At 43.6% G+C, this 14,542-nt stretch overlaps 1 protein-coding gene across 1 annotated transcript; it reads left to right on the top strand.

Annotated features, from left to right (window-relative positions):
* Positions 1–463: 463 nt before the first annotated feature.
* Positions 464–11,961, top strand: LOC309512599 (uncharacterized protein KIAA2013 homolog). Its single transcript, XM_082188263.1, has 3 exons — positions 464–666; positions 1,445–2,298; positions 11,647–11,961. The coding sequence occupies exons 1-3, from the start codon at positions 471–473 to the stop codon at positions 11,662–11,664; spliced, it is 1,068 nt and encodes a 355-aa protein (XP_082044389.1). The 5' UTR covers positions 464–470; the 3' UTR covers positions 11,665–11,961.
* Positions 11,962–14,542: the final 2,581 nt, after the last annotated feature.

The raw sequence follows: 14,542 nt of genomic DNA, 5'->3' as shown, positions 1-14,542 counted from the left end.
AACCAATTATTTTAAATTGTAAAAATATATCACAATATTACTTTTTTTTCTGTATTTTTGATCAAATAAATGCAGGCTTGATGAGCAGAGGAAACTTCTTTCAAAAACATAAAAAATACTAATACTTATACTTGCCCTGTAATGTATTCTTTGTTTTAGATGTTATTAACTTAAATTCTTATGAATAATAAAAATGTTGTAATGTCTATTTGTTATTTATGGTTCTGTTGTACACATAATTATCACAGAAATTGGCAAACCACAACGATCTAATCAATTCCAGATGGGCCAAATTAAGTCCCACCCTATTTTTTTTTTTCTTGTCTGAGAAGCCGTTTAACTTAAAGGAATAGTTAACTTAAAATTAAAATTCTGTCATCATTTACTCATCCTCAAGTTGTTTCAAACCTGTATGAATTTCTTTCTTCTGCTTAAGGCAGAAGGCACAAAGGCAGATATTTTGAAGGATAATGGACCCCGTTGACTTCCATAATATTTGTTTTTCCTACTATGGAATTCAATGGGGTCCATCAACTGTCTGGTTACTCTCTCTCGCAGTCAAACGTGACTTTAGTGTAAACAAACATGGTGGATCACGGGCAAGAAGAAATGGCGATAATAGTGTTTGGACTGCTTTTTACAGAAAATTCGCCAAAAAAGAAAAAGGTTTGGATGAAGTCGCGTTATGCTGCTGTCTTCCGTCAGCTCGCTTTCTGGTTTGGTATCGTTTTGTTCCACGTGACAATCCACAGAGGGCATGCACGTTTGAGAGACAGCAAAAATTATAAAGGATAAATTGGGGAAAATGCTGTTCCGTTAATAACCAATTGAAGACCATTTGTTAATAACAAAGCAGACTTTCATATCTTGTATATGTACATTGTTTTGCAGCTCAAAAAATATTTAGTTTATTCAGTTTTTGTGAAGGGATAGTCAGTGAGGATTTGGATTGAATCTGAAATGTGTGTGTAAATGTTTCAATGTTGCCTTTAAGTCAATTTACAAGAACAGTGACAGTGTAAAAGCAAAGAGAAATGCATTCTTTTTTTCCATTTGGCTCACTATTTTGTCATTACAACAACAAAAAAAGAGCGAACAGTTTCTTGATTTAATGCTTTGTTCATTTATTCAGTTACATATATACGAGTTGCTTGGGACAGTGCAAATAATATAAGGCCCAAAAGCAAACCTGCAGTCCAAATGCTGTTACCCATTTCACATGTGAAGAAGGCCTAAGCATAGAAATCATAAAGGCAGAGCAGCAAAATTGAACAGTTTAATTCTAAAAATGGTGCAAAATATATGCCTAAATATAAAAAACACTGGTGGACTTTGGAAAAAAGGAAAATAAGTAAATGACGACCCATTTAGGTTTCCTATTCATGTGTTTACTTGCTTTTAGAAGCTAAAATGAAATCTTTCATGGTCTTTTTCTTCTTTATAGGTGTGGAAATCAGAAAGATCACAGATGCCCATACTCCATCCAGTCGTACAGTCAACAACACCCTATACTACATTCTGTCCACCTCCACTGCGCCCCTGCTAGATCAGAGTCTCACAGCAGAAGAGCATGAGCGACTGGAGTCCAGTCTGAATTACGCCGACCACTGCTTCAGCGGCCACGCCACCATGCATGCTGAGAACCTGTGGCCAGAGCGTCTGACCAACGTAGCTCAGATCCTGCAGCTTGTGAATCTCTGGAACTTGACTTTCCAGAAAAGAGGATGCAAGGTGCTTGTTGCAGCAGGCACTCATGGTATGATGCAAGGCATGGTCCTTAGTTTTGGAGGTCTGCAGTTCACCGAAAACCACCTTCAGTTCCAGGCAGACCCCGATGTTCTTCACAACAGCTACTCTTTGAGGGGTATCCATTACAATAAAGACCTCATCAACCTAGCCGTATTGCAGGACGTCGAAGGCAAACCCTTCCTGCATGTGTCCGTCAAGCCTCAGGAGAAACCGGTGAAGCTGTACGCCTGCGAGGCCGGCTGCATGAACGAGCCCGTGGAGCTGACCTCAGAGCTGCGAGGTCACACGTTTCCTGTGATGGTCACCCAGCCCATCACGCCTCTACTGTACATCTCCACCGATCTCACTCACCTGCAAGACCTGAGGCACACGATGCACATCAAGGCCATCTTGGCTCACGAGGACCACATGGCCAAACAGTACCCTGGCCTGCCCTTCCTCTTCTGGTTCAGTGTGGCATCTCTCATCACGCTTTTCCACCTCTTCCTCTTCAAACTCATCTACAATGAGTACTGTGGGCCTGGAGCCAAGCCACTCTTCAGGAGTAAGGTATAGACTGCGACACGAAGACAAGCCATTGTTGGGGGGTTGTAACTGTGGTGTATGTGAATCTCTTCTCCCTTTTTCCTCTCGCTCTCATTTTGTGCAACTTTCAAATTCTGCCTTGCAAGATATTTTTACCTCTGGAAACTAAGTGACAATAATTGGTTTGGGTAACCCATCAAACTTTCAATCTGCTGTAATTGGAGGGTCGGGTGTGCTGGAAGTAGTTGCCTGCAATCTTCAGCTTGGGTGTTCTCTCTCTCTATGAACTTTTTGATGAGCTGAAAGCACCAGTGCTCTAAAGACACTATTTGATGAGCTTTGTTTTTTCCTCATTCGGTCATTCTGACACAATTGGAACTGATTTGTGTCAAAGAAAGAAAAATACAAATGGAATGCTATTCCGCTTTGCAGAATAACCATTTGAAGAACAATTTTTTAATGTAATTTATCTCTTGATTTTCAACAGACTTTCCCATCTTTTATATGTAGTTTTACAAAAAAAAAAAAAAAAATCTGTTTAGCGCATTTCATTTTTTTTCCTTTTATTGGATAGCAAGGTGAGGTTTTGAATCTTAAATTTGTGAGTAAACTTTTCACTGGTGCCTTCAAGTCTTTCTTCTTCCAAGCTGGTTTAAGGGGTTTTGTTTCTTTGTTTACCACCTGTGGTTCTTACGTATGGGTCTCATGTTTCATCTAAATGAAAGTGCATTTTGAAAATTTTCAGTATCTAGTTGTTGGTATGTGAAGCTGTTGCTACTTTAGAAAACTTAACCAAATGCATAAATTTTATTCATTGATCACATCCATCCATCATCCCAGAAAACTGTCAATACTGATGGCCATTCGGGTGAAATACTTGATAGCTGTTAACATAAACTGCCAACATAAAGTTGGCTAAATCTCAAAAACCCGTCAAGAACACCATAAGACATTTGTTTAAAAATTACGAATATGAAAATCATAGAATGCATTAAGCTTCTTTTTTTTAAAAGCCATGAACAAAGGACAATCCCATGAAGCATTGTGAATTACATAATCAACTGAAAATCTGGAGAAATAGAAACAATTTCTAATTTATTTTTAAATAAAAAAATCTTAATTGAATGTTAATTTTATATATATATATATATATATATATATATATATATATATATATAAAATATTAGTCGTTGTCGGTGCTACATGGGAGGGTGCGTTCCCTGCCAGCTTTTTTGGTGCGATTTGCTCACAGTGACTCTGGTGAGATTTTCTGCACAGCATCATGGGTAATTTGGTTTTTCACACAAATTCAGCTGTTAATCACAATTATATAACATTTTAAAAAATGAAAAAAACGTGCACGAATGTCTTCAACAAAAGCATATACCGTCAATTAACATCCTCGTAACTCACAGTAGGTCTGTCTTTAAAGGTTTGTCAGTTATTGTTACAAATATTTTTTTCTTATGGAGAAAATAATGGAGTTTTTACTTCCAGAACCCGATTGCTGCACTCTACCAAGTGTTTTTTTGTTTGTTTGTTTGTTTTTGGAGAATCTAAAAAGAATCAAATTACAGTAATGGGAATTACAAAAAAATAGGCTTCATTTTTTGAGCTATATGAAAATTATTTGCAGGAATTTGTATAAGGACATATGGTAAGTGTGTGTGACTGAATTTATATCGGTTCACTGTTTAGAACACAAGGTGAGATGGGACAATTTAAAAAGCACTACTTGCTTAATATTAAACATGTATTACTCTTGTAAATGTTTAAGTAGACAAATTCAGTTTCACATGGTCTGAAGTTCATATATGCACTGATATTGAGCTGCATAATCCGTTAGATCTCTGCCAACAGTTATTAATACGTACGTAACGTTACGCTAGCTCTTCTGTTTTGTCCATTTATTATTTGATTGTTATTGTTAATGTTCTGCATTGTTTGCCGTGTGGGTCTCAAAGCATTTTTCCCACGTTAGAGTGAACAAAAGTGATCTTTTTTCCCTTTTTTTTGCAGTGTTGCATTTGTTTGAATTCTGTTGTGTTTTGATTAAATTAACAATCAAGAGTTAGACAACCCTCTTTCATTGTGACATTCATTCACATTTATTTTAAAGTTTTACATAATCTGGGGCCATACAGTGAAACTTGTTTAGTAGTTACTCATCACAAATGTAAAATGAGTGCCTCATCTGAGTTGCCTTAAAATGTGTCTCCTGGTATGTGTAACATACTGAAGATACAGTGTAGTTTTGTTCAATTGTGTATTAGTTCCTGACAATACATGGGGACAAAATTACTTGATTGGGGTTTGAAAAGTCAACTTGGATGAATCAAATCATTTTTCACTGAGAAAACCTTTTGTAACACGTCTGACACTGATGTTGTCAATAATAATGCCTGCATTCTGTTTATTTGTCAGTTTTTTATAATTAGCTTAGACTCATATTAGCATAGACTCCATCAGGGGCAAATGAGATAATAAATCCATTGGATGGAGAAACTTCAACAGGTGTAAAATACGAGTGTTAAATGCCATAAATGAAATCAATAATAATAAAACGTACTCGGTTACTAACGTAACCTCGGTTCTCTCTAGAAGAGGGAACGAGTACTGCGTAAGATATCTTACGCTAGGGGAAAATCCTTTTCCGCGAGATATTGAAGCCAAAAATTATCCTTAATTTTGTAATAATGCAAAACGCGTTGCAGCAGCAATGCAGACATAGGCGAGACAGCTCGCGCACCTATTGGCTGCTCTGCGGCAACTGCAGCAGCCTATCGAGCGAGGCCTGGCGTGACGTCAGACCCAATCAGGGCACTTCGCGCCCGCTGCGTCACGTCCCGCCGAAATGGGCGTGGTCTAGGCCTATAAATATCGCTCGCAGGCAGCTATTATCTGGTTTTTCATCATCGAAGCAACCAGAGCGTGTGCATGCACGGCAAGATACGCAGTACTCGTTCCCTCTTCTAGAGAGAACCGAGGTTACGTTAGTAACCGAGTACGTTCTCTTACGAGAGGTCTCTCGTACTGCGTAAGATATCTTACGCTAGGGGACCCAATGTAAAACGCCGTGCATGCTGAGATCTGACACCAAAGACCCAAGGGCGAAAGCCCGGGGTACATATAGTGCACAATCACTCAGGGAACTCACAGGGAGTCCGGGAAGAGGGAGGGGTGCAGCCTCACTCTTCCACATATAGCAGCGTCGATGGGACGCGAATTTCATCATACAGACAGGGCGGGGTACGGCCTGAACTGATGGGGAAATGTGGGTCTTACACAGTTTGCCCAGCTTTATACTGTCGAACATTGAGCTGTGCTCAGCAGACGCAGCATTCTGAGCTGATCGCATCAGGTCAGATAATACTGGTAAATTTAGACCGACAGCAGCCTGGCCTGCAGGGCGGGAACCTCTAGGTTATAAAACCTTATAAATGTAGACGGGGAGGCCCAGCCTGCCGCCATACAAATATCTTGCAAGGCAATCCCACTTGACCAGGCCCACGAAGAGGCCATGCCTCTCGTGGAGTGCGCTCTGACACCCAATGGGCACTGCATGCCCTTGGAGGCGTATGCCAGCGCTATAGCATCAACTATCCATCTGGATAGGCTCTGTTTCGACGCGGCTAGTCCCTTAGAACGTCCGCTAAACGAAACAAAAAGCTGTTCCGTCTGTCTGAAAACAGACGAGCGAGACACATAAGCTCGTAATGCCCTGACTGGGCAAAGGAGGCTCGCGTCTTTTTCCTCATCAGGGACCGGTAGGGCTGACAGGGAGATAACCTGCGCCCTAAACGGTGTGTTGAGGGATTTTGGAACATAACCGTGCTTAGGTTTGAGTATAACTTTTGAGTCATTGGGCCCAAACTCCATGCACGCCGCGCTCACAGAGAGCGCGTGCAGATCCCCTATGCGCTTCACTGAAGCGAGAGCCAGCAAAAACACCGTCTTGAAAGACAGATGTTTCAAATCGATTGACTGTAAAGGCTCAAATGGCGCACCTTTCATGGCTTCCAGAACCGTAGAAAGGTCCCATACGGGGACTGAGGGAGGTCTGGGAGGATTCAGTCTCTTAGCCCCTCTAAGGAAGCGGATGACTAAATCGTTCCTTCCTATTGACTGACCAAGCGTTGTTTCTGAGAACGCTGCTATAGCCGCCACATAAACTTTGAGCGTGGAGGGGGCCCTGCCCCCATCCAACAGCTCTTGTAGGAAGGAAAGCACCTCCGTCATACCACAGTTTGTGGGTGACACACCACGGGCTGTGCACCAGCCCGAAAACACCGACCATTTCGAAGAATAGAGTCGTCTTGTAGACGGAGCTCTAGCCTGCGTGATCGTGTTTAATACTCCTTTAGGGAGTCCAACATGTACCCGTTGATGGCCCAGACATGAAGGGACCATAGTTCCGGGTGAGGATGCCAGATCGAGCCGCGGGCCTGTGAGAGGAGATCTCTCCTCATTGGTACTGGCCACGGGGCAGTACTTGCTAACTGCATCACGACTGGGAACCAAGGTTGGTTTTTCCAGAACGGTGCTACCAGCAGTACTGAGCATCCTTCTTCCCTGATCCGTTCTATCACCTGAGGCAGGAGAGAGACGGGGGGAAAAGCATAGAGCGGGCGGCGGGGCCACACATGGGCCAGCGCGCTCCTGCTCTTGACAGTGAGCGTTTTCTTGAGACGCAAACAGGTCCACTTCCGCTCTGCCAAATTTCTTCCACAGCAGATGGACTGTCTGTGGGTGTAGAGACCACTCGCCTGCCGGAACATTGTTCCTGGACAGTCTGTCCGGTCCTATATTCAAGATCCCTGGCACGTGCGCTGCTCTGAGCGAGCGCAGGTTGCACTGAGCCCATACCAGGAGGCGTTCTGCCAGCCTGTACAGTTTCTCGGATCTGATGCCGCCCTGGCGATTTATGTAGGACACCACAGACATGTTGTCCGAACGGACCAAGGCGTGGTGTCCTTTTATTTGGGGACAAAAAACGCGTCAGCGCGTTGTCTACTGCCAGCATTTCGAGGCAGTTTATGTGCAGGAGCTTCTCCCGTTCTGACCATTGGCCGAAGAACGGTCTGCCCTCGAGCAGCGCTCCCCATCCCGAGGTGGACGCGTCCGTGGACACCACTTTTACCCTCGAGGAAGTCCCCAGGCTTACACCTGATTGGTACCAGTCGTTCGCTTTCCAGGGTTTCAGAGCTGTGACGCACTTCTGATTGACCCTGAGGCGAAGCAAACCGGGTGCCCACGCTTCGCGTGGGACTCGCGCTTTCAGCCAAAACTGCAGCGGGCGCATGCGGAGCAGGCCCAGCTGAAGCACTGACGATGCTGAGGCCATGAGACCTAGCATCTTCTGAAATCTCTTGAGCGGGACAGACGCGCCGCAGCGAAAAGAGTTCGCTGTGCGTCGAATGTCTACCGCGCGCTGTTGTGATAGTCGCGCTATCATGGATAGTGAGTCCAGTTCTGTGCCCAGGAAAGATATTTTCTGACTGGGTGACAGGGAGCTCTTCGCCCAATTGACACTCAGACCCAGATCCTCGAGGTGATCGAGTAAAATGGTCGTGTGTTCTATGAGCACTGCGCGAGATTGCGCTAGAATCAGCCAATCGTCCAAATAGTTTAGCACTCGCATGCCTCTCATTCTGAGGGGTGCGAGCGCCGCATCCATGCACTTCGTAAATGTACGGGGTGCCAGGGACAAGCCGAACGGCAGGACTGTGTACTGATATGCCTGGCCCTCGAAGGCGAATCTCAAATATCGCCTGTGACGTGACGCTATCTGTATTTAAAAATACGCGTCTTTCAGATCTATTGACACAAACCAATCTCCTTGGCGAATCTGCACAAGGATTTGCCTGGTCGTGAGCATCCTGAACTGTCGCTTCACAAGCACTTTGTTCAGTTGCCTTAGATCTAGTATGGGTCTGAGACCCCCGTCTTTTTTCGGTACCAGGAAGTATCTGCTGTATAGCCCTCCTTCGCTCTGAACTTGAGAGAGAGAGGCTCTATGGCCCCTTTGCTCAATAGTTTCGTCACTTCGGCTCGAAGTAAATGTGCTACTTCTGTTTTTACCGTGGTCTCGACGCGCGCCACATAGCGGCGAGGGCGTCGGCGAAAACTGCAGCGAATAGCCTCTTTCTATAATGTTCAGCACCCACTTCGAAACCCCGGGTAGCTTTGCCCATGCGTCTGCATGGATAGCTAGGGGTTGAATACGAAGCGCGCTCCGCTCGCTCAGCGATGGAGAAGCTTCGGCGTGCTGTAACACAAGCATGGCGCTCGTGACATTTGAGGCATGGGGCGCGCTGATAACAGCGGGCAGATTGCCCGCGCTCGACTCCTCTGCGGTGGTCAACCGCGAGGGGGAGGGCTGGGCGGTTCCCGTAGGAACTGTCATGTCTATGTGTGGATGTGGGCGCGGGACAGCGGGCACATATCACACTGAAAGCATTGTTCGCTTGAGTGAAGCGAATGCACGTTGGTTTCGTTTTTACAGAAACCGTGAGACATGCATAACGTGGTGTTAGTGGGCACATTCACCATGTTTGAAGCGCAATCGATCTGAGTCGATTCATGTGCGCAAGCCCTGTGTGACGGGCTGTGCTTGTGTGTAGAGATGGGCACTGGGCAGTGGGCATTCTTTCTACACATAAAACACCATCGGCCGTGGCCGGGACACCAGAAAAATTCACGCTTATGGGATTTATCTGGGTAGCCGTAAAAACGGCGTTTGTGTGCAGGCAAGCGGGTGACAGAACCGACTTGTTTACTGCAGGATACACTGGAACAGTCACATTTACTGGAACTGAACGAGCGAGAAGTTGCCATGGAGACAGAGAGCGTCAACATGCTGGCGTTTATTGCAGGCCTGCGTGCATTACAACAGGCTTGTTCACTGCAATATTGACATTTCCAGTCGCCTGAGTTCCAGAGGGGAATGGGAAATGTATAGGAAAAAAGGAGGTTGGTCCGTCCGCAGCGGGACCAGAAAAACTCCCTTTTTTTCCTTACGCCAGTGACGCACGGAACACCATATAAACGGTGTTTGGGTGCAGGCGAGCGGGTTGTACAACGCGCTCGTTGGCTGCAAAATACACATCTGCAGTCGCCTTTTCAGGGAACTGACAGAGCGAGCATAGACGGCATCATTTTATCTGCCGGTAGACCCGGGGATCGAACGCGGGTCTCTCGCGTGCAAAACCTGGGTGTCTGCCACTGGGCCACAGGGGGAGACACATTATAACTCAGTTAGCGCGAGTATTATAAGAGAGCGTCAACGTGCTGGCGTTTGTTTGCAGGCATGCGTGTATTACAACAGGCTTGCTCACTGCAATACTGACATTTCCAGTCGCCCGAACTTCAGAGGGGAATGAGAAATGTACGCGAAAGAGGAGGTCGGTCCGTCCGCGGGGGGACCAGAAACGCTCTTTTCTCCTTTCGCCAGTGACGCACGGAAACCATAGAAACGGTGTTTGGGTGCAGGCGAGCGGGTTGTGCAATGCGCTCGTTGGCTGCAAAATGCACATCTGCAGTCGCTTTTCAGGGAACTGACAGAGCGAAGCATTGGCGGCATAATTTTAACTGCCGCTAGACCGGGATTCGAACTCCGGTCTCTCGTGAGGAAAACCAATGATTCCGCCACTGAGCCACAGGGGGGGAACACAAAGGCTTTCGGATGCACGAGCATATAACAGCGTCACATGCTTTCTTCGGCGTATGCTTGCAGGCGCGCTTGTATTAAAACAGGCTCGCCTGCTGCAATATTGACATTTCCAGTCGCATGATCAGGGAAATGAAAGCTTTAGCATAAGTTCTGCTGGGAAGACTCAATTATTACGTCACTTATTGCTTCACTTCTATCCAATCATATTATTATGCTTATCGTATAAAAGCACGGTACTTACTCATGTTTGAGTTCGCAGATACTGAAGCGACGATTACCCCCATCCTCCCCACCACCACCAGGATGGTCCCGTCCATACCTCCCAGGAGGGGGGTCGGCTGCGCCCCTGCCTTCATCTTTAGGCAGGAATTGCAGATCCGATACTCTCGGACTATGCACTACGGACGGGGCCTACGCCAAATGACTTTGTAGATTATCAGCTTGCTGAGCTGTCAATAAATGTATGGTTTATTGAAATAACTCTCCCGAGTCTTTCTGGTAGAACTGGGAAATGTATGAGAAATTGAAGGTCAGTCCATCCTCGGAGGGACTAAAAACACACCTTTCTCCTTTCACCGGTGAGTGACGCATGAATGGGGCGCAGAGGCAGGGTAGCTTTCTTATAACGTAAAGAAAAACTAACCCCGACCGTCCGCTTCCAGCCTCCCTTGTGAGCGGCGCAGTTTGCGCGGCTTGAACAGAGGGAGAGAGAAAGCTAGCCCCGTGACCGCCCGCTCCTGACATCCTCTGTGAGCGGCGCGGTGTGCGCGGCTCGAACAGAGGGAGAACAGGTATCGTCCCCCAAGCCGGCAAGGCAAGCGGGCGAACCGGCAAGCTTTGCGGGTTGGGGGTGGGGGGGGCGGAGGAGCAGTCTCGGAGAAGGATGCCAGGTGAGTCCTCAGAGTCACCATAGGCAGTAACCAGCTCGCAGTGAGGGCAGTCGCCGTCAGCGAGCGCGAGAGCTGCGTGATCAGGAAAAGGGGCGTCTTGAAAAAGACGCCCAGCTCTTTTAGTGCAATGGGAGTGTGTGTCGCGGCGGCGAGCACACACACATACATAAACACAGTAGCAGAGAAAGGATATAACGCCGGAAAGCGCAGCAGGAAGGCAAGGAAGGCGGCGCGGCCAGCGACTTCAGTGACTCGTCCCGCTGAAGGTGCTCTCTCTCAGACGGCGCGGCTTCTAATCCAGCTCCAGCGATGCGTGTGCTTCGCTTGAAGGATGAAAAATCAGATAATAGCTGCCTGCGAGCGATATTTATAGGCCTAGACCACGCCCATTTCGGCGGGACGTGACGCAGCGGGCGCGAAGTGCCCTGATTGGGTCTGACGTCACGCCAGGCCTCGCTCGATAGGCTGCTGCAGTTGCCGCAGAGCAGCCAATAGGCGCGCGAGCTGTCTCGCCTATGTCTGCATTGCTGCTGCAACGCGTTTTGCATTATTACAAAATTAAGGATAATTTTTGGCTTCAATATCTCGCGGAAAAGGATTTTCCCTAGCGTAAGATATCTTACGCAGTACGAGAGACCTCTCGTAAGAGAACCTAGACTTTAGTTAAAACTTTCCCGCGCACATCCGTTGGTACAGTTTATGTTTTGAAATCTACAAATATTTAGAAACTCACAAATTGTGTTCACATCACATCAAATGTATTTTCCACCTTAAACATGCATATTTACACTTTATTTGTTATTTCAACAGGATGATGTTACTGTCTGAAGCCTAATCCAGTGTGCAGAAACATTAAATATGGCTCTATCTCTGGATGTCCTCTCAGGATGTAGCAGTGTATATAAGATATGCTTTTCCATTTTGCTGTGTGAATTTAATAATGATCATTTGCTGATTTTTATTGAGAATTATATAAGTTGTTGTGGTTAAAATATGAAGACTATTTAGAGGTGCTAAGTCATAATGATAAAATATCATCAATTATGAAGGATCCAAACAAGCCTTGTGTTCATTCTTTTAGCTTACAAGCACAATAATAAAAGCTTAATGGAAAACAAAATCAAATATGCAAAGTTCTCCTAAGCGTGTTCAAACCTGCAGTGATTTTATGGGAATTCAGCTCAAATTTATTCTTTAATCGTGATGAAATGGAAGCAGCAACAGATCCATTCATCCATTATGTTCATCTCTAAAGTGACGTGAAACAGGTTATCGAAAAATAAAATGGATCTTGCACTTATAGGGATAGTTGAACACAAAAGAAGATATTTTGAAGAATGTCAGTAACCAAACAGTTGATTGACTTCCATAGTATTTTTTTTTTCTTCATACCATGGAAGTCATCAATGGGACCCATCAACTGTTTGGTTACCCATATTACCCCAAAATATCTTCTTTTGTGTTCAGCAGAAGAAAGAGGTTTGGAACAACTTGAGGGTGAATAAATGACGACAGAATTGCTGTTGATTGTGGAGGAGTGAGATTTAAGTTGAAGAAATTATTGAAGTCTGATATACATGGATGAATCATTCACAATAAGATATACTGTATACCATTAAAAAATATGGTAAATGAATCTGTCTGGTTATAGTAGAAATACTGATCCTTGCTAAAATAGCCGGGAAGAGGGAATGTTGCTTGTTTATTTGAAAGATTTTCTCAGAGCATCACTGATTTAATGACAATGAATATGGAAGGAACAAAGCATGTCTTTGAACAATAGCTATGTTTCTATATGAGCATTTTGGGATATCGCATTAAAAAAAAAAACACTGGATGGAAATGCCAAGTATAATTTGCCTTAAAAACGTATGCGCTTAATTGAGACAGAGACATTTTACATTTTCTTTACATAAGAAGACATGCACATACATTTGCGTTTATTGCAGCAACTTACATTTTTATTACAGATATTTTTGCACTAATTTCCCAGGAAGTAATGACTTCGTTCTCTTGAATAGATGGAAATGGTGCTTTATTCACAAATGTTTTATGCGAAATTCCAATTTTGCGCACAAGTCAAATTTGCAACTTTGGATGTAAACAGCTAATGACAGCTTCAGGCCACCACAGTTGTGCTCCGATTACATGCAGATAATATTAGTATGTCTCTGATTGTTGTGTGCAATCAACATGATGACTGAAGCCTGATGATTAATATCCCATAATGTTTCAAAGAAAATAAGTGAGGAATTTTCTTAGTTTGTCATTCAGCAGATGCTTTTATCTTAAGTAACTTTATTGTAACTTAAGTAACACCTTTTAGACAGTCTCTAGAGACACAATGGTGCTTGTTGGTTTGAATTCAGAATCATTCTGCTAATAATGCTATGAAAAAATACCCAGTCGCAGGCTGCATCGAGTTTAACAAACCTAGACAATAGGCTGCATCTTCATTTGGCGAATAACAGGGTTTTTTGTTCAAACTGCATGTATGAAAAATTGCATTATTTTAATTGTGCTACTTTGATGTCTCTCTGAAAAGAAGAGGAAAGATGCTCTATTGAAATAACTAAAACAATACACTTACAATGGACTTAATACACAGTAGTCAAATGTGAAGTGGATCAAAACCTTTCATCAAAGTTATACATGAATTTTGAACACTACCTGTTCTTGTCTTAGGACAACTTTGATTCACTTTTTTGGTCCACTTCAAATGTTGACTGTATTTATGTTTGAGACAATGATTATATTGCGTAAGTCTAAGCGAAATTAAATGCATTCATAAAAAAGTGATTTGATCATGTTGCAATGAACTCTTTCTGATTCAGACTTCAGACAAATGGCATTCATTCAGCGTGATTTTTATTGCTTTTCAATTTACTTGATTAAAATGATCGAATAATTCTGTTGCATTTTGTCTTAACTTCATTTTTATTGAGTTCACTCCCTTGATACATTTACTTAATCCTTGTGTTGGTACTAGTGCTGCATCAGTGTCGTATAACTGCACTGAAAAATGGAGGATTAAAAACAGTGTATTTATAGTACTGTAGTAGCATTTACAGTTTAACATTTTATGTCAGGGCAAATTCCAATCGGAAATGAGTATCAATGACCCACTCATTCCAAAGGGCAGAGCCTTTGAAGTGGGGACTTGTGTGTCATTTAGCCGCTTTGAACGCACTTGGTGAAGGGAAATTACTTTATTATCGTAATGTTACTTGACAATGGAGCATGATGTCCTTCAGCTCATTAGCTGTTCTTACAACAGGAGTTTCTTAATATTGCTGTTAATATAATTATTGCAAATAAAAATGCATTTTATAATGAAGTAGCTAATGTGTGCTTTATAGTTTGTGTTCCATCTCTCAACTTTAAAGCTTGCTGTCTCTTGTTTGGACACTGCAAGTCAACACTACCTCACTGAATAATCAATAAATTCAACACATTATTTCATCAAAACAAACTTTCTTTTCAATTTTCAAGTTGTACAAGATTCAACTAATTTCTTAAAGTCAGTTTAAAGTAATTTAAGTTTAAATGACTTGTATAGCTAAGTTGATTGTTCTTAAAATTTTAAAGAGGACCTATTATGCAAAATTCACTTTTTCATGGTGTTTGAACATGAATGTGTGTTGGCAGTGTGTGTACACAACCACCCAATAATGTTAAAAATCCACCCACTCTTTTTTTTTTTATT

This window comes from Leuciscus leuciscus (genome assembly GCF_965113295.1).
Source record: "Leuciscus leuciscus genome assembly, chromosome: 13".
Classification (NCBI taxonomy): Eukaryota; Metazoa; Chordata; class Actinopteri; order Cypriniformes; family Leuciscidae; genus Leuciscus; species Leuciscus leuciscus.
The sequence above is the reverse complement of the archived record's forward strand: the minus strand, read 5'-3'. Positions and strand labels throughout refer to the sequence as shown.

Excerpts from the sequence above, each read along its gene's own strand:
- LOC309512599 (XM_082188263.1), top strand. The coding sequence starts at position 471 with ATGGACCCCGTTGACTTCCATAATATTTGTTTTTCCTACTATGGAATT. Across the intron at positions 667-1,444 it reads ATTCGCCAAAAAAGAAAAAG|GTGTGGAAATCAGAAAGATC; the intron begins GTTTGGATGAAG and ends TCTTCTTTATAG.